At 45.2% G+C, this 20,121-nt stretch overlaps 1 protein-coding gene across 3 annotated transcripts in view; it reads left to right on the forward strand.

The window, feature by feature from the left end:
• The window catches only part of KIAA0513 (KIAA0513 ortholog), a 58,970-nt gene that overhangs the window by 12,963 nt on the left and 25,886 nt on the right, over positions 1 to 20,121 (forward strand). For 2 of the 3 annotated variants that reach the window (XM_075576442.1, XM_075576444.1), the window contains exon 2: positions 19,021 to 19,572. In XM_075576442.1, the coding sequence (XP_075432557.1) occupies positions 19,235 to 19,572 (338 nt within the window). In that variant the 5' untranslated portion in view covers positions 19,021 to 19,234. Of the gene's footprint in view, positions 1 to 9,944; positions 10,099 to 19,020; positions 19,573 to 20,121 lie in introns of those variants that run through there. The other variant, XM_075576443.1, reaches the window with a different exon arrangement.

The following is a 20,121-nucleotide window of genomic DNA, read 5'->3' on the forward strand; positions in this document are numbered from 1 at the left end:
ATTTCTCACTATGCCCCATCCCGACTCTTGCATTCCGCTCAAGGATGTCTTCTTTCTACCCCCTTTGTATCTAAAGCTGTATCCCGCCTTAAACCTTTCTCACTGACTGCCCCACACCTCTGGAATGCCCTTCCCCTCAGTACCCCACTAGCACCCTCTCTATCCACCTTTTTAAGATCCACCTTAAGACACACTTGCTTAAAGAAGCATATGAGGAGCACCGTGGCTAATACTATACACATGATGCATAAAGCTTGGCCCCCTGCAGACGCACTTAGCCGAATGCCCTCCTACTGTCTCTGTACGTCCTTCCTACCTACCAATTAGATTGTGAGCTCTTCGGAGCAGCGACTCCTCTTCCGAAATGTTACTTTTATGTCTGAAGCGCTTCTTCCCATGACCTGTTATTTGTATGATTTGTTATTTATATGATTGGCACGTGTATTACTGCTGTGAAGCGCTCTGTACATTAATGGCGCTATATAAATAAAGACATACATATAATAATGCCGTGACGTCTCCTCAGCCTCTCGGGAGAATGAACCACACCCACAAAAGATCTATTTAGAAAAAAGAAAAGAGTGGCGTGTGCCACATGGCATAATTCTGTGCAGACATTTATTCAAAAATAGAAGGTGTTAAATAGCACTCTCACAAGTGTAGCTGGGATATGCGCGTGTAGAGATAATCTATCTCAGAGAGACGATGCTCGTCTGGAACTTCTCAATTGCCACGACAGGAGATCATCACTTGGGATTCCAGCAACCACGATGGACCGATTTAAAGTCCTTGAGTAGGATCCTCCAAGGGAACAGTGTATCAGTGCAAATAAAAGAAATGTTGTGCAGTTCAGTAAATGTATCACTCAAACCACAGTAAATAGCGCAAGTGTCTTGATACACAAGCCGCTCGTGGTAGCATGAGGACGTAATACGTCACGGCATCCGGGTCCCAACGCGTTTCGCCATTAGCTATTATTTGCACTGCTACTAGAATCTAGAATAAAAACAACTCTCCAGTGTGATAAATAAGAGAGAGAGAACTGAGCCGTGCCTCGTTCCCTTAAGCCCCCCCACCCCACCCCCTCATTGCTGTATTACCCGCTGTGCCCAGAGCCCGGTAACAAGGAGTACCCCTGCTATGTCTGGGCTCACAGTATACTGTCGCAGTCTGCCGCTTCCTCCGTATGGCTGCCATTTTTATGCCCTTTGGGTATTTTGCTGATTTAGTTAACCCCTTGGGGAAGCCATTACTGTCTCATCGGCAGCGGAACCCTGCAAACCATTCATGACCGCCCCCTATGTATTTGGTTGCATATAACCTCACACCCACCCAGTTCACTTCAAACATCTTAGGCTGCGTCCTCTGTACCGCTGAGCGCGCTCATGCTTGAGAGCGGTGACGTCACCAACTCTCCAAGCACGAGCGCTCGTCTGTGCGGCATATATATTTTTTTGCGGGTGGGCCGGGGCTGGGGACGTGGCCAAGCGGTGACTGGCGCTGATGGGTTGAGGAGGTCATGTGACTCTTCAAACGCACCTGAAACACAAATTACTCTGTCTCAGAAAGCGCCTAGCAGCCGCGAGCATCCAGGCACGCCGAGCGTGGCCAGACAGATTTGAATTCGCTGTGCTGACCACGCCAACGGTCAGCGGCACGGTGGACTCAGCCTTACATTGGTCCATGAAACGGCATTCCGCTGTGAGTTGTGCAGGACAGGCTGTATTGGCAAACTGTCCCTATTTAGTGCAACTGAAACGTTGTATCCTCTCCCCCTCCTCATACCTGTTAATGAAAGTCTCTCTTTCTCCCTCTCTTTCTCTCCCTCTCTTTCTCTCCCTCTCTTTCTCTCCCTCTCTTTCTCTCCCTCTCTTTCTCTCCCTCTCTTTCTCTCCCTCTCTTTCTCTCCCTCTCTTTCTCTCCCTCTCTTTCTCCCTCTCTCTTTCTCTCTCTCTTTCTCTCTCTCTCTCTCCCCCTCTCTCTCTCCCTCTCTTTCTCCCTCTCTCTCTTTCTCTCTCTTTCCCTCTTTCTCCCTCTCTCTCTCTTTCTCTCTCTTCTCTTTCTCTCTCTTTCTCTCCCCCTCTCTCTCTCTCTTTCTCCCTCTCTCTCTCTCTTTCTCCCTCTCTCATATAGTACAGCAGTGTACATCACACAGAATCACTCACACACACGCGTCCCTGTTGCTCTTTAACTCGCTGCCCCTTGGGCCAAATACGGCCTATGAAATGCTAGCGATTGTCCATCTGCTCCTGCTAATTAGACAGTTGCTCACGCAGTTTAACTAGTTTTTTTTTAGCGAAGAACAAAAATATTTGCTGCAAAAATGTAAAAAAAAATTATACTCTGTTAAAAGCCTAACACTGCGAATGTGAAACATTCCGTGTTATATATAAGATTACACGTCTGTCATTGTGGTCATTTTATTCATACATTATTTTATTTTTTTGATCCGGCCTTTTTGGAAACGTATTTGAAGCTGCAGAACAGGGGCGGCCAACACCAGTCCTTGAGGGCCACCAACAGGCCGGGTATTAGGGATATCCCTGCTTCAGCACAGGTGGCTCAGTCATTGTGACTGAGCCACTGATTGAGCCACCTGTCCTGAAGCAGGGATATCCTTAAAATCCATTGACATTACCACTAGATTTAGGCTTCCCAGAGAATAAAACCTCCAATGCAGCAGTATGCATATTCCCAGAGAATAAAACCTCCAATGCAGCAGTATGCATATTCCCAGAGAATAAAACCTCCAATGCAGCCGTATGCATATTCCCAGAGAATAAAACCTCCAATGCAGCCGTATGCATATTCCCAGAGAATAAAACCTCCAATGCAGCAGTATGCATATTCCCAGAGAATAAAACCTCCAATGCAGCAGTATGCATATTCCCAGAGAATAAAACCTCCAATGCAGCAGTATGCATATTCCCAGAGAATAAAACCTCCAATGCAGCAGTATGCATATTCCCAGAGAATAAAACCTCCAATGCAGCCGTATGCATATTCCCAGAAAATAAAACCTCCAATGCAGCAGTATGCATATTCCCAGAGAATAAAAGCTCCAATGCAGCAGTATGCATATCCCCAGAGAATAAAAGCTCCAATGCAGCAGTATGCATATCCCCAGAGAATAAAACCTCCAATGCAGCCATATGCATATTCCCAGAGAATAAAACCTCCAATGCAGCCGTATGCATATTCCCAGAGAATAAAACCTCCAATGCAGCAGTATGCATATCCCCAGAGAATAAAAGCTCCAATGCAGCAGTATGCATATCCCCAGAGAATAAAACCTCCAATGCAGCCGTATGCATATTCCCAGAGAATAAAACCTCCAATGCAGCCGTATGCATATTCCCAGAGAATAAAACCTCCAATGCAGCAGTATGCATATTCCCAGAGAATAAAACCTCCAATGCAGCAGTATGCATATTCCCAGAGAATAAAACCTCCAATACAGCCGTATGCATATTCCCAGAGAATAAAACCACCAATGCAGCAGTATGCATATTCCCAGAGAATAAAACCTCCAATGCAGCTGTATGCATATCCCCAGAGAATAAAAACTCCAATGCAGCAGTATGCATATTCCCAGAGAATACAACCTCCAATGCAGCTGTATGAATATTCCCAGAGAATAAAACCTCCAATGCAGCTGTATGCATATTCCCAGAGAATAAAACCTGCAATGCAGCTGTATGAATATGCAACTGCAAATATTTGCATTGTGATGTTAAAAGGGGAAAGATTGAACACAATGGCTCTGAGCACGTGGTTGTGTGAGCGACTGTACCATCCGTTTTAAACTTCCTGTTCCGACCTGTGTAGTTTGGCAGCCGTTAGTTGTGTACACTCCGTCTCTCGGATGTTGTACGTAAGAGCGTCTGTTCCCCTGCGTACGCAGCTCAACACATCACCATTTGTTTGCTGCCTGATTTTTTTTATTATTATTTTTTAATGCTTCCAGCCTGGGCTCGATTTTCTGTCCGCAATGACTCATTCTTTTAATCTGCTTGTGCATATCTACACCGTGGCAGCTGGTGTGAGCAGGCAGACGGCACACACCTCTCCTGCTAACCCCTCCGGGAGCAAAAGGAAGCCTGAATTATTCAGGGATATTGGGGTGTTTTCTGTCCCCCTATATTTTTATTGTTTTTTTTTTTTTTTTTCAGGTGTCAAACATCCCATTTTTTTCTTTGACATCATGCATGCACGGTTATTACCACACAATTGGCATTTATACACCTCTTATATAATTTCACAATCACTATACCTCCGGTTTTTAGTAGGTTTGTTACATAATGGTTTCACCTCCCAGATGGTTGTTGCGCGCGCTCGAGGTGTATAGTATTCAACCAATATTTGTAAATATTCTTGGTTCAATCTTTGTACATAATAATTTAAAACCTTCAACTATTAAACTATGCACCATCCCGACTCTTGCGTTCTGCTCAGGGATGTCTTCTTTCTACCCCCTTTGTATCTAAAGCCCTCTCCCGCCGTAAACCCTTCTCACTGACTGCCCCACACCTCTGGAATGCCCTTCCCCTCAGTACCCGACTAGCACCCTCTCTATCCACCTTTAAGACCCACCTGAAAACACACCTGCTTAAGGAAGCATATGAATAGCACCGTGCCTGATAATTAACACCTCATACATAAACCTTGACCCCTGCAGACACACTTACCAGAACACCCTCCTACTGTCTCTGTACGCTCTTCCTACCAACCAATTAGATTGTAAGCTCTTTGGAGCAGGGACTCGTTTTCCTAAATGTTACTTTTATGTCTGAAGCGCTTCTCCCCTTCATATATTATTTGTTATTTATTTGATTGTCAGGTGTATTACTGCTGTGATCGCTATGTACATTAATGGAGCTACATACATACATACATACATACTGTACATACATGCATCTGTCTTGAGGTTCTTTTCCCATTCCTCCTTTTTGGTAGGCCCTAGAACAATGGAGAACATCTCCCAATGAATGTAGCTCTAAGTTTCCCATTACCTAGTATGGCATCCAGTCTATCTACAGGCATACCCTGCATTAACGTGCGCAATGGGACCGGAGCATGTATGTAAAGCGAAAATTTACTTAAAGTGAAGCACTACCTTTTCCCCACTTATCAATGCATGTACTGTACTGCAATCGTCATATACGTGCATAACTGATGTAAATAACGCATTTGTAACAGGCTCTATAGTTTCCCCGCTTGCGCACAGCTTCGGTACAGGTAGGGAGCCGGTATTGATGTTCAGGATGTGCTGACAGGCGCATGCGTGAGCTGCCGTTTGCCTATTGAGCGAGATGTACTTACTCGCGAGTGTACTTAAAGTGAGTGTACTTAAAGCGGGGTATGCCTGTACTTAGTAAAATGTTTACTATCTTGGATTCCAGGATGGTGATATTTTGGGGCCCTGTTTTCTATCCAAAGGCTTTTTATACATGTTCTTGCGCCATTAAGATTATTTCCACAATTTCTGGTATTTTAAGTATAGTATAGTACAGTATTTTAGTCTTTTCCCCCTGCTGCCACTTATCGACATTGCCAAATAGTAATGGAGTAGGGTTTGACTTTAATTCCATTCCCAGTCTGTCATTAATAAATTTTATTACTTTTTTCCAAAAGACTAGACTATGTTTGTGTCCAAAAATCGTGCACTATATCTACCTAAAGATATTGACACTTGGGGCATAGAGAGAGTGACTTGTTAAACTTGGCTATTATATACTGTCGCCTGAATGCTCTGCGTACTATCTTTATTTGGGTTTCTCCCTATGTTACGAATTGGACACATTTGCTGTATACCCTGTTTAATCCTTCATGGATTTCAGTTCTGTTTGCTATGTCTGGTATATCTTTTGTCCATCTCGTGGCTACCTTTATTATTTTGTCTATGTCCTGGCTTCTTGTCAAATCATATATGGTTCCCAATGAGAAATTATTTTGTTTTGGGGCTCTTATCAATTGATCTTATTTACTTTCCTCAAAAGTTCAAGCAATATCCTACATATGGGTTTATTTTTTATTTTATTTTTTTCTTAATCATTTCTGTACTATGAAAAATACTCTAAGCATTTTATTTTTAAAAAACAAAGCAATTTTTAAAGACATTTAAATGTAACAAGCATTTTTTGTTTCTATAGCAACCATTTTACAAAGTCACATTCCCTTCCTCTTCTGAGACAGGCTCTGGCACACCCCTTTTGCCCTCTCTCTAGCAGTGCACCAATTGTATCTAGTGCCTGCCTGGTCACATGATCTTCCCCACAGAACTTTGCATCTTCTGCAGCAATAACAGCGATATAAAGAACCCCCGAACCGAATCTTCAGCGATCGATTACAGGAGAACGGATCGATCTGACGCTTAGCGGATCACTTGTCAGTGTGCAGATTGTATTGAATCACATATTGATGGGATTTATTTATTTATTTTTGCTGCATCTTTAAAGGGTCCGTTTCCTTTGCATTTATTAAACCTTTTCTTTGCATTGCAAAAGTTGACTAAATGGTATTTTTTTTTTTGCATCCGTACTTCCCAGGAATAGAAAACTGCTACAGGGTTTAAAATTGTAGTATGAAAAATTGGGAACATAATGGTCATTTGTAAAAAAATATAAATCTTGTTTTTTTTGGGGATTTTTTTGCACATCTACAGTGCCTGTTAATGGCGTGCACCTGATATCTGTGTGACGTCATGAAAGTGAGTCTCCTCTTTCTCCTCTATGCCATTTGGCGAGCGGTTGGGTAATGGACAGTCGGCGGTGCGTGGGCTTCCATGATGGTGAATATATTGATACATTGCTAAATGTGCACAGCCGCACGTCTCATTATGGTGAGCAGGGGGTATGGAAGAGACGAATCTCCCTGTACCTGTGGGAAATGGGGCCTGTGTGCCTCCATGAGGAATGTGTGTTTTGTGGGAGGAGGAGAATGGGTTGTGCGTTTCGCCTGAACCATTAGATTAGTTACTGTTACACTACGTAACAAACACAGATATAGTACAGTTATAATAACACAGCTGCAGACCAGGCAATATCCTACATGCGTGTTTTTTTTTGTTGTTTTTTTTTAAATAAATCAGTCTGTACTATGAGAAAATACTTGTAGCATTTTTTTTAAACAACTCTGAATGACATTTTTAATGTATTATAATGTAACACTCATTTTTGTTTCTATAGCGACCATTTACAAAGTCACATCCCCTTCCTCTTCTGAAACAGTCTCTGGCACACCCCTTTTTGACCCCCGCTCTCTCTAGCAGTGCACCAACTTTATCTAGTGACTGCCTGGTCACATGATCTTCCCCACAGGACTTTGTCATATTAATAAACAAATGTGTTCCACTGACTGCAGAATACTCCTCCGCGGCCATTAAAAAAAAAACATTTTATTCGTTTTTGAATAACATGGAAGCCATTTAGTGAACCCCAAAGCGGCAGCTTGCACTGTTGCTTTAAGGGACGGAGTATCGCCTTCCCAATGCTGCCGGTTCTTGCCCGGTACTTGGGTAAGACATTTAATTTCATATCGGGTAGTTCTTCCAACACCTATCGGCTATTGTAATGGGACTTTCTCCAAGTTCAGAGGTCGTCATCTCACATTGAATAGTTCTGTATAAACACAGGGCGAGGCTGGTGTCCTCAGTCGCTGCATTGCTGTCCTCTCTAGATACTCGCTGCCTGGAAGGTTTGTAGGACTCCGTGGCTTGTACACGTCGCTGTAGTCAGGCTCAGTTCTTTAAAGAAACATATATTTTGTTGTATTCTTGTTGCCTTATGTAACAGTATGTATAATCTTATTTATTTTGTGCCAACAGTTTACACAGCGCTTTACAAAAGTACAAGCAATGGGGATAAGTGCAGTAAGAAAATGATAACACAAGGCAAAGTGAGACCCTGTCCCGAAGAGCTCACGATCTTAGGCGTGTAACATAGTGCGCATGCGCCAATTATAATTGGCTGTGTTAGCCAGACGTTTGTATACTTGGGATGAGTGCAGGTGCATGGCAGACCAGGGAAAATGCAATAAAATTGTACTTTCGCACTGCTGCCACGCCGTGAACCAATCACAGCGCGGCCTAACGCTGTGACATCAGTCACGCCCCCTAACCGCGCGTGTCGCTGCTTGCACCCTAGTAACTAAACGCGCATGCCAGCGAGGACTATATAGCATGTCCTACGTGGTGTATTGGGAGTCTCGGACGCAGCAGATGTGCGAGACTTCTATTTATTTATTTATTTTTTAAAGCTACATTTTTCGGCTGGGATTTAAAAATGGAAAGAGAAGGTGCTTGACGAACATTGCACGGGAGAGCGTTCCATAGATGTAAAGAGAGGTTTACACGCTTCATTGTGACATTCGCCACTAGTTTTCTGCGTCGGAAACTTGCTGATTTTTAAAGCTCAAGTTGCAATACAGCATTATTGTTTTTTGAAAAAAAAATTTTTTTAAATGGACGCCAAAAGACAACTGTGTGTGTGATGGCGGTCGGCGATCATTGCTCACACATGCGCGGTCAGCGTCCCCAGACGTTTTTAGTTATTTAAACATTCCGCCCGGGGGGGGCAACCTTCAATCAAAAAGCCGGATATGCCCGGGAAAATTCGGACGTATGGTAACTCTATAAAAGTGTTTTCGGGTCTCTGAAAGGTGCATCTTACCCCTCCCCCTCTCCCCCCCCCCTCCTTTTCATGGATGGGAAGCAGAGGGTCCCAGAGCTCAACAATGTTACGTGCAGCTCCAGGGACCCCTTGGTTCCTCGGACACATGCTGGGGAACGCAGCATCGGAACGTCAACATATTTAAATGCCCCTCGTCACACGGGCCAATAGGAAGCCGCTATGGAGGATAATGTAGGGTTCTAGTGGATATTTAAACCACCATTTTGTTCCCCCGGAGGGCTGCTACTGCCTTGACAGGTATCTGCGAACCTCGCGATCCCTGAAGCTGAAATTAAAGTTATTTACGCTGCGGGGGCCCCCTGCTTCCCATCCATAAAAATAAACCATTCAGCAGGGGGTCTGCTCCCTTAATATAGGCAGCATTGAAAACCCTTGACTCCTGATAATTGAAGGCGTTGAGTAGAATTAAAGGGGAGTATTTGGAGAGATTTGGAACCAGGAAGTCTCATTCTCTGACGCACTCCGGCTTTGGGGTTTTCTGCACCTTATGCTTCTAAATGACAATGCAAGATATTTGGGGGATCCTTTGGCTGTACCTCTGTGTTTTAAGGCTTGATTTCTGTGCGTAAGAAATCATGAACATGCTGCTACACGGGCCTGACGTGTCCCGGCGGGCTAATGATGTACCTGTGTACAGTGCTGATAGTGTACCTTTTTACTGTAAATGGAATTATAAAGATACGGCAAGCCCCCCTGACCCGAAGGGCTTACAGTCTAATCGAGGAACACGGAGATAATGTGACCGGTCAAAGGTTTAAAGAAGCTCAATACTTCATGCTAAAATACAGGCACGTAGAGTAATACGGAAGTAGGAAATACACAGTAATGACTCACAATGTGTGTCTTTTTTTCAGGCAGCAATGCCATCCCAATCCATATGTAAGCATACATTCATATTGAAGTACACCCTGAGCCCCATAATGCTTCCCCTCCAAAAAAAACCCAACTCCTTTAAAAATAAAAAAAAACAGCTAAGAAGTTTGAATGAATCCCTGTTGCACTGTGGTGTGAGGCTGGCGGTTTCCGGAATGGGTAGAGGTACAAACATGCCGAATACAGTGTTAGAGGGACAGAGAACCCCATTTTTTTTCCGAAAGTTGTATTGAAAATTCAATTTGCGAGCCGAGTGCTGCTTTAATCACCAACCACCGCTTGTCTTTCAGCAGAGACGTTCTTAAAGAGAAGGCGGGTTAATAACCACCCCCTGTGATTCATAGTATCTGTCCATGATTCACATGAGAGGACATTGCTATCTGCACATCTCTTGCTGACCTATATTCACAAGAGGGCCGGAGCTGCGCGCCGCTTTCATTTCCCGCTCCGGCGCTTTGCACAATGTATACTCAAAGGAAGGCATAGAGGGGCTCTGACTGCAGGTACAGGAACAGCCTGCGGAGCATGGTTCCAGGTGAGGAGCGTGTGCTTGGGTGGGGGTGAGCGCCAAGATGAGAGCGGTGCTCTCCGGCACTAGAGAGGGCGAGAGTCTCCGAGGTTGGAGGGGTTGGGAAGAACGAGGAAGATGATGATGATGATATCGAGGATCATACGGATCTGTAAAGTTCTTGGTGCTCCTAACTAGATGTTCTAGGTGATTCTAGATTTATATGCATGGGGTAGAGTCGTTGTAGGTTGTGATGCCTTTTAGCGGACCAACATAAGAGTCCTCCGTAGTTGAAATTAGTGTAGAGAACGTTCGAAACCACATAAACATCTTCAAGTGTACGTATGGGGTACAGACAAGTGCCGGGCATGAAATCTCTAGATCATTTGATGAAGTAATCTGCCCCGATCGGCACACGCATGGTTGAATGTGTAACCCCTAATGTGCCTGACTCATTCTGTCATCGTGGGCATATGTGGGAGTGACGCTTGGTGTTTGAAGGAATACTTTTGCTGAATATTGGAGCTGCTAGAAGTAAGCCTGATTCTTTTTGTGTAGTTCTGGCTTCCCTTTACAGAACTTGCTGCTTTAGTCCTTTTTTCCCAGGCAAAGAATGTCAGCAGCGAGAGGGTTAGACTCTGTTCCCCAACCGATTTTGAGAAGACGTGGGCACCATGATGGTAGAGACTTCTTGTGCTTTGGCCTCTGATTGATACGGGGCTGTGCGTGCACACAGTGAACAAACGAATGTGGTGACTACGTACTGTGCCCTAGTTTTGCATACAAGAAGAACAGAGCGTTCTGACAAAAGAGCAGTGGCAAGGTTGCATTTCTAGATCTGTGTCACGCCTGGGGGACTTACTGGCATTTTAATCAATGCAGATGGTCATCACCTTGCCAATTCTAACTAATGAAGCAGACAGGAGATGCAGAGCATCCAAGCATGGAGCTCAAGATCCTTCCTAAACACCGGTGGGGTTTTTGTCTGCGACATACCTTCTGTAGAGTAGTCCTACTGTACATTTTCTGTGTTGGTGAGCAGTTGAAATATGATTCTGTTGAACGTGAGGGGTGGGGAAACCTTCACCGTACAGGCCACGAGTACTGAATAAAAGATAAAAAGGCTTAGTGTTGCATCTAGCTTGGCATATTATATAGTTACATACTTATCTGTATATCTTCTCATAAACAAGGGTGGGTTAGTTCAACTCTTTGTCCAAAGTATTTTAAGCGTACGGCGGTATGGCCCATCTGCAGGGACGGCAGTGTTAGGACTGTGGCCGTAGGCTTAAAATACTTTGGCTAAAAAAACGTAACTAAATGACCTGTGCTTATGAGAAGATAAACAGATAAGTATTTAATTATAGAATATGTCAAGTTAGATGTAACACATTGTATTGTATTGTATGTCTTTATTTATATAGCGCCATTAGTGTACATAGCGCTTCACAGTAGTAATACATGTGGTAATCAAATAAATAACAGATAATATAAATAACAGATCATGGGAATAAGTGCTTTAGACATAAAAGTAACATTTCGGAAGAGGAGTCCCTGCCCTGAGGAGCTTACATTCTAATTGGTAGGTAGGGAGAACGTACAGAGACAGTAGGAGGGAGTTCTGGTAAGTGCGTCTGCAGGGGGCCAATCTTTATGTATCCTGTGTTCAGAATATCCACAGTGCTATTCATATGCTTCTTTAAGCAAGTGTGTCTTAAGGTGGGTCTTAAAGGTGGATAGAGAGGGTGCTAGTCGGGTACTGAGGGGAAGAGCATTCCAGAGGTGTGGGGCAGTCAGTGAAAAAGGTTTAAGGCGGGAGAGGGCTTTAGATACAAAGGGGGTAGAAAGTAGACATCCTTGAGCAGAACGCAAGAGTCGGGATGGTGCATAGCGAGAAATTAGGGCTGAGATGTAAGGAGGAGCAGAAGAGTGTAAAGCTTTAAAAGTGAGGAGAAGAATGGAGTGTGAGATGCGGGATTTGATCGGAAGCCAGGAGAGGGATTTCATGAGGGGAGATGCTGAGACAGATCTAGGAAAGAGTAGAGTGATTCTGGCAGCAGCATTTAGGATAGATTGTAGGGGAGACAGGTGAGAGGCAGGAAGGCCAGACAGCAGGATCACAATCGTAGTAACACTCTTTTTGACAGTGTGTGTGTGTGTGTGTGTGTGTGTATATATATGTGTGTGTGTATGTATGTATGTATGTATGTATGTATGTATGTATGTATGTGTATATATATATATATATATATGTGTAAATGTAAATACAACTGTATGCTCATCTGCATGTCTTAAGCAGGTCTGCAACCCCACCTTTCACCATTATCACCCAGCACACAGCACTTCCACTGCAGCAAGGGATTCTGGGAAATGACATGCAAATGAGCACACCGTGCCACTTTTTGTTTCAAAAACCATTTTTAACATGGTTCCCTATAGGCTTAAGCTTGCTGCATGGTCACAGCTTTGAGCACAGCCAGGGTTAAGGTGCATAGGGTTTTTGTCACTTTTTTTACTCACCATAACTTAACTCAGTATGTATGTATGTATGTATGTGTATATATATATATATATATGTGTATATATGTATATATGTATATGTGTATATATATATGTATATGTGTATATATATATATATATATGTATGTATGTATGTATGTATGTATGTATGTATGTATGTATGTATGTATGTATGTATGTATGTATGTATGTATGTATGTATGTATGTATGTATGTATGTATGTATGTATATATATATATATATATATATATATATATATATATGTATGTATATATATATATATATATGTATGTATATGTGTTCTGAGCTTACAGGGGCTGTGACCATACATACAGCATAATTATATATTCATAAAATAAGGTGTTTATTGATCAGTGGCCGCAACATCAAGATGGATGATCAATAAATACCTTATTACTTTATGACGTTGTGTGTGTCGTTATTAATCAATTGTTTAGTAAGACATAAAGACGCCCCTGTAAGCAGTGAAGGGGATCACATCTTATCTGACTCCTTTAAAGACCAGTGAAATCTCACATTGTGAAAGATTTATGCACACTTTGAGACCTTGTTTGTTATACATTTTACAAGCTTCTGTTGGATTTTTTACTGTTTTTAATCCACTGCATAGAATTCTACCCTTTCTATTATGAGCATTTCTCCCCCCCCCCCCCAACCCCCCCTATATCTGCCATTTACTCAACAGCAATTAAATGATCAACACCAGAGCTTAAATTACAGTGATAATGTTGCAGAATGCTTCTTCTGTGCACGGTGCAGGGGTCTTGGGATTAGCTCCGTAGACGTGCACTCCCCATCGAATGTAGAAAAAAAAATGTATTTTGTCATGTCCCCTGTATGGGATTATTTTGTCATTACTTCCTATTTGGACACCCTGGTGTGTGCGTGAAAATAGAAAAATGCCAGACTTAAAAAAAAAAAAAAAGATCTTTGAAATATCTGTAGGATTTCTGTAGGATTCTTTAAGATTAGGCGTCCAACACGGAGTCTTGACCCATTCACCCGGTCAGTGCTAGACATATCACGGTCTTTGGTTAGTCTTGGTCCTAATAGTGGGACTGAACCGTTAACCCCTTCGCTGCCAAGCAGCCCGCCACATATAACTTTGCAGCAATGAGTCGGAATGCCAACCTCCCAGAACGTGTCTCTGCCGTCTACTCGGCAAACAAAACCTTTTGAGTGCCCCTTGACTTGGCTACCCTGTCATGGGGTCTGGCACCCCAGGGGTTCCTTGATGTAGTAGCTACGCCGCACGAGACCGCGTTCTGCGCTCCTGCGGAACGCGGTCTGAGCAGCAGACGGGAAGGACTCGTCCTTGTCTGTCATCGGTGATGCCGACATTCTGGCACCGTAGGCCCCTCCGGCACGCAACGGGTTAAAGAGAAGAGCAATTTCAGGGGAAGAGGACTGAAGGCAAAGTTGTCCGTGGGTGGAAAATCCTCTTACACAGTAAAATCCTCCTGTAAAATCATTTGGCCGTAGCTGCCTATAGCCTAGTACTGTGCGTGGGAAGAGGAGTCATGTTTAGCTCAGGGATAGACGGCAACAAAACCACTTCCCACAATAACCATATCAAGAAAAGTACTGGGGTAATGATATTTATTACATTGTCTCCCCCTGGCCCTGCCGAGCTGATATATATTAAAGTTTTAATCATTGGAAAACATGTTAATTAGAAGTGTTTTTAAATTAATCAAAAAAAAATTATATCAACACCCTGTCTGCCCCCTTATTCCTGAACATCAGAGATGGGGGTAGCTATGGGATTGAGGTGCAGGGCAAAAAGCAATCGCCGTGTGGGTAGAGGGGTTAAGAGAGTGACCTCCACGGCCGACTGATAATAAGATCATGATAATAAAAAAATATTCAAAATCGGCTTATCGTTCTATCACGCTATTAACATATTGGTATATTGCCCAAGTGAAGTTTAGCTTCTAGTTATTGGCAGTATTACAGGAAGAGACGGAACAAAATCTGGCTAGAGAACCTAAAGACGGTGCAAATGCTCGTGCCAGGGCTGTGGGCACTGAGGAGTTGGGTGACCATCATAGTTCCACCAGTGGCCAAAGTCTTGTGGTACTAGACAGGGTACCAGTACTTAATTTTTTTAAATTTTTTTTTAATTTTTTAATCCTGTCCAGCGTGTCACTACAAATTTACAATTCCACTTTCATTTGAAAAGGAGATTTATTTAAGAAAGCCAATACTATTTTTTTTTTTGTCTTTACAGGTTTAAATATGGCTTAAATCTTTCTAGCACTCAGTCCAAAGAGCTACGCCACCATGTCTAATCCTTGCAGATCTTTTGGTTCAAGCCAGACACAGTGCTACTAATACTTTCTTGAAGCTACGTGGCACCTTCGTTCTCACTCGAGCTGGTATCCCCTAGTTATATCGCCTCCGCCCTCGTTACACTGAGATTTGGGATCCCTGCAGCAGACTTTCCTACTTCGTACACTACAGTAACTTCTTTTATTTCAATATTATTGCTCTTTTTAGGCTTCAAAGCCACAATGCAAAACTTTGAACGGCTTTAAATACCCAAATGCTACATCCAATATGACAAATGATATAGTTAAATACTTTTATCTATATTCTCATAAGTAAGGGTCATTTAGTTAAATTCTATGGCCAAATCATTTTAAACCTGAAACCACGCCAAGGCATCCCGCTGTTTACAGGTCCCACGCTTCCTGCACACGTGTCTCAATACGACTGATTATTCACAAGTGCTTAATAAGACCTGCTATTGTGTGAATGACCTGTCTATTGAGACATTTCTTCCTCCATTAGAGAGGTGACGAGAGCGGGTACAGGAGTGTTAGTGGTTACAGTTTTAAAATGAATTGTCCAAAGAATTAGGGACCAGATTTTTAAAATGAAAAACTGGGACACAAAAAAATTATTAATACAAAAAGTGACATTACTAAAAAATGAATCTTATAATGATATTTATCTAATAGCGTCACCATTGGTGCTGTATTATTCATTCTACCTCTTCCCCTTCTCTCTCTACCTTCCCCCCTTCTCTCTCTACCTTCTCCCCCATTCTCTCTAGCCCTCCCCTCCTCCATTTTCTCTCACGTTTACCCCCCATTCTCTCTCCATCCCTCCCCCCCATTTTCTCTCCCCCCCCACCCATCCTCTCTCCCCCCCCACCCATTCTCTCGCTTTCTCTTCCCCCCCCCCCCATGGCAGCAGGCACCTCACTTCCGGCTCTCACTGATGAGGCTCCGCTGGCACTAACCCCGCCCCCACGCTCTGCAGCTAACCCCGCCCCCACGCTCTGCAGCTAACCCCGCCCCCACGCTCTGCAGCTAACCCCGCCCCCACGCTCTGCAGCTAGCCCCGCCCCCACGCTCTGCAGCTAGCCCCGCCCCCACGCTCTGCAGCTAGCCCCGCCCCCACGCTCTGCAGCTAGCCCCGCCCCCACGCTCTGCAGCTAGCCCCGCCCCCACGCTCTGCAGCTAGCCCCGCCCCCACGCTCTGCAGCTAGCCCCGCCCCCACGCTCTGCAGCTAGCCCCGCCCCCACGCTCTGCAGCTAGCCCCGCCCCCACGCTCTGCAGCTAGCCCCGCCCCCACGCTCTGCAGCTAGCCCCGCCCCCACGCTCTGCAGCTAGCCCCGCCCCCACGCTCTGCAGCTAGCCCCGCCCCCACGCTCTGCAGCTAGCCCCGCCCCCACGCTCTGCAGCTAGCCCCGCCCCCACCCTCTGCAGCTAACCCCGCCCCCACGCTCTGCAGCTAGCCCCGCCCCCACCCTCTGCAGCTAACCCTGGGGCAGTATTGCTTGCCCCGGATATAGTAGGAGCGCATGGCGCACGCCTGTATGAGAAGCGATCCGTGGCCTGTAGGTTTCCTATGATGTGTGCGACGGGGGAGGCGTGGCCGTGACATCACGTGAGCGGTACGTCCTCATTGGCTGAACCGCATACGTGACCCGGCCGTTGCGTGACCAATAACACTTTTGTCTCGCAAAAGCTTCAATTGCAGTGATAATGTTGTAGAATAATTTGAAGTTGCGCCGACTACGGACGCAACCTAAGAAAACCGGTAGCAGTCTTGTTGATTCACACAAGCCGCGGTTACCGCGAAGTCGTGCTAAATGTTCCGTGCTGCAGCGGAGGAGTTAATGGCTGTGATGTGTAGACGGTCTTCAGCGACGCGTCCCACTTGTGAGATGGATATTTCTATAGTGAAATGCCAGCGGTCGCCTAATGAAGCGAACCTTTCCCCGCTCCTCTCCTCCGCCGTCTCTCCGGTCCCGTCGGCTTCTAACAAATGTCTCCAGACATCTCTTTCCGCGGCAGTGGAGGCAGCTTGTAACCCTGAGCGCGCTTTGCTCGGTCTGAGGCTCGTTCCCACTTTGCGACCGTAATTCGGAGAGGCAGGTTTGAGCATCTGAAGTGTACAGGTATAATTTCCGGGGCGGTCCCCCTGCTCCTGAGCTGCAACAAATTGTATCCACTGATTTCATCCTGATACGGTGACTTCAAGCTACAGGAACAGCTAGCAGGTTAGGAAGTAGAGTTTGAAATGGTAAATATCCCACCTGCATGCACTCGGTTGAGAAACCAGCATGTCAGTGGGGTACGATTAGGGGTCGAAATAAATAGTGTCAACGTGACATTTAAATGCATTATAAACATTGTAGCAAAGTGGAGTCATATATTTAATAATTAGTCATATAATAATAATAATGCAATAAAAATAATGGTGAAAACATATAATAAAGTCCAAAGGAAGCTAAAACTTTATTTATAAAATATTTAACCAGGAAGTAATACATTGAGTTCTCTCGTTTTCAAGTGTGTCCTGAGAACAGAGTTATGATGACAGATACATGGTTACAATAAATCAGGGGTGCGCGAACTTTCCCCTTACCCCCCCCGCCCCCCGCGCACCCCTGCTTGCTCTTCTTACCGGCCCACGCCTCCCCCCCCCCTCCCTCCTTCCTTGTCCTCGGCGTCAAATGACCCTGCGGCCTCATTTGACGCCGTGGCGACTCGTCGCCAGAGGTTGATACATTATTATACAGTGGCAGATTTCCCCGTTAGGCCCGAGCCAGGGGGCGGCAGAAATGTCCGTCCCCATTATACATTTGCCGCGCTCTCGGGCCTGACGGGAGGTTCTTACATATGCCGGGCGCCTCCTTGCCGTCTCCTTTTCTGCTTAACCCCTGTATGACGTGACAATGGGGTGAACGAGGGCAACCAACAGGCCAGGTATTGGGGATATCCCTGCTGTCAACGACTGAGCCACTGGTCAAGCCTCTAGTGCTGAAGCAGGGATAGCCTTAAAACCTGGCCTGTTGGTGGCCCTTGAGGACAGGAATTGGCCACCCCTGGCGTAAACTATGCACCATTTAGTAGCTCTTCCTTGCACCGGATCACGACACATTTCCAGCAGTAGGAACCTCTGCAGATGACAGCTCATCGCCCTAATGATCACAGCGCAGTGTAACTCAGAGCCTACAATAGGGAATCTGGCAAGCAGCAAAGGCTGTGACGTGCAGGCGCAGTAGCAGCGATTTAATCTGTGTGCGTGGGCGGCGGTTCTTCTGGGAAGGAGACCGGGGCTAGGAGTTTTTTTTTTATGTGTTTTATTGGTCTGTGTTCTTCCTGAACCTTTTTGTTTAATATAAAGCGACGCCAGTGCAAGCAGATGAAACAATACAGTCAGAATGAGCTCCGTTCTCGTTCTGGCACCGGAGACTTGGGTAGAAGAACTAAGCTCCCCAGAGGCACTGGGTTTTAACCCCTTCAGTCCAGGAGGGGTCTGCAATCCCCCTAATGACAGTACTACTATGCCAAAGGTCTCCATTACAGTGCTGACTCTTTAGGGATGAATTGAACATAACCAATACAATGCGATTTTTTTTTTTTCAGTGTATGTGAAATGCAACATAAATACCGGTACTGATTTTATTGTGTCCATAGTAATAAAACCATACAGGCATTGTGTTGGACCAGCAGGGCCTTGGGATAGCACAGTGGTGACCAACTCCAGCCCTCAGGGGCCACCTACAGGATTTCCCTGCTTCAGCACAGGTGGCTGTCATTCTGACGGAGCCACTGATTGAACCCCCTGTGCTGAAGCAGGGGTTTCCTTAAAACCTGGCCTGTTGGTGGCCCTGGAGGGCTAGAGTTGGCCACCCTTGGGACAGCAAGTTGGAAATAATTGAGCCACGTTCTTGGGTGGCTTCTTGGCTGTTGCATGTACAGTAGCGCAGTCCCCACCCCATGTCTTGTGCTCTCCTGGGTTCCGGTGCTGAAGCTAGTACAGATACACTTGCATGTGTGTGGCTTCCCTCGTGCTGCTCATTTGCTAAGCTACCTGTAACCTGCTCTAGCTGTGGGGAGCTTCACAGCTTGTTAATGCCTTGTCTTTTTGGGTTCCTTTCTTTCAGATACCCCCAGCTGCCTGGGAAATGACCTGTGTATCAGGCTTAAGCTTTGACATTCTTTAAGTGTAGCTAAATATAATGGAGTAAAAAGGGACACTCCACAGTTAATACTACCATTGGCAAACTACACCCCTAGAATTAACACCTATACCACCCTTTTCACCCTAATATCCTCCATAAAGCTGCAGTATAAGGAGAGCACTTGGGTGAGTCAACTATGGAGACCCCTCATGTCCCAGTGGGGAACCTCATAGATCTTGACCCAGACCCTGTGATTGTGGTGCCAGAGTGCCCCGTCCAGCTGGTCACAGACGGGCTATTGGAGTTGGATGGGAATACCCCAGAGAGAGAAGAGGAAGAGAGCGATGCCACGGAGTCTGCAGACAGTGAGAACGACATGGCAGGATCTCCCAACCGCCACTGCTGGAACCATTCACAGAGGTCCTCCTCCGAGTCCTTCTCTTCCAATCAGAGCACGGAGTCTGCTCGAGATGAGCTGATGTCGGAGCAGCGGGAGTTTGTGAGGAAATACGTGGAAAAGATCTTCGTAGGAGGGTGAGTAGAGGAGAGGTGAACGGGAGTGATGGTGGCCGAGTATCTCTTTTGGCAACAGGTCTGTTTACCCATATAGAGGAGAACAGCGTATCACAGGCCCTCCCAGCTCTGAAGGGAATTACAGTATATAGGACTCCAATGACCAGGAATGCGTAACGAATATACATACGTGTGGCTCAATCAATCCCTGCTTCAGCACATGTGGCTCAATCAGAGACTCGGCCTTCAACTGAACCTCTGATTGAGCCACCTGTGCTAAAGCTGGGGTATCCTGAAAACCTGACCTGTTGGCGGGGCTTGCGACGTAGTTTAGCGCCCCTGCTATAGATATTGTATGTCTGTATGTATGTATTCACTTTTAAGCTTTTGCTCCTACAAATACAAAACTATTAAACATACCTTACAAATGTTGACACCTGAAGGGAGCATGTTGTACAACAGAGTGCTTTCCATTTATTGGAAATGCAGTATAATATGTTGGTTATGGGGATAGGGCTTTAATAATTATTGCCATGGTGATGTCACAGCACACCAGGTTGGTTTAACACC

This window comes from Ascaphus truei, chromosome 19, assembly GCF_040206685.1.
Source record: "Ascaphus truei isolate aAscTru1 chromosome 19, aAscTru1.hap1, whole genome shotgun sequence".
In the NCBI taxonomy this organism is placed as follows: domain Eukaryota; kingdom Metazoa; phylum Chordata; class Amphibia; order Anura; family Ascaphidae; genus Ascaphus; species Ascaphus truei.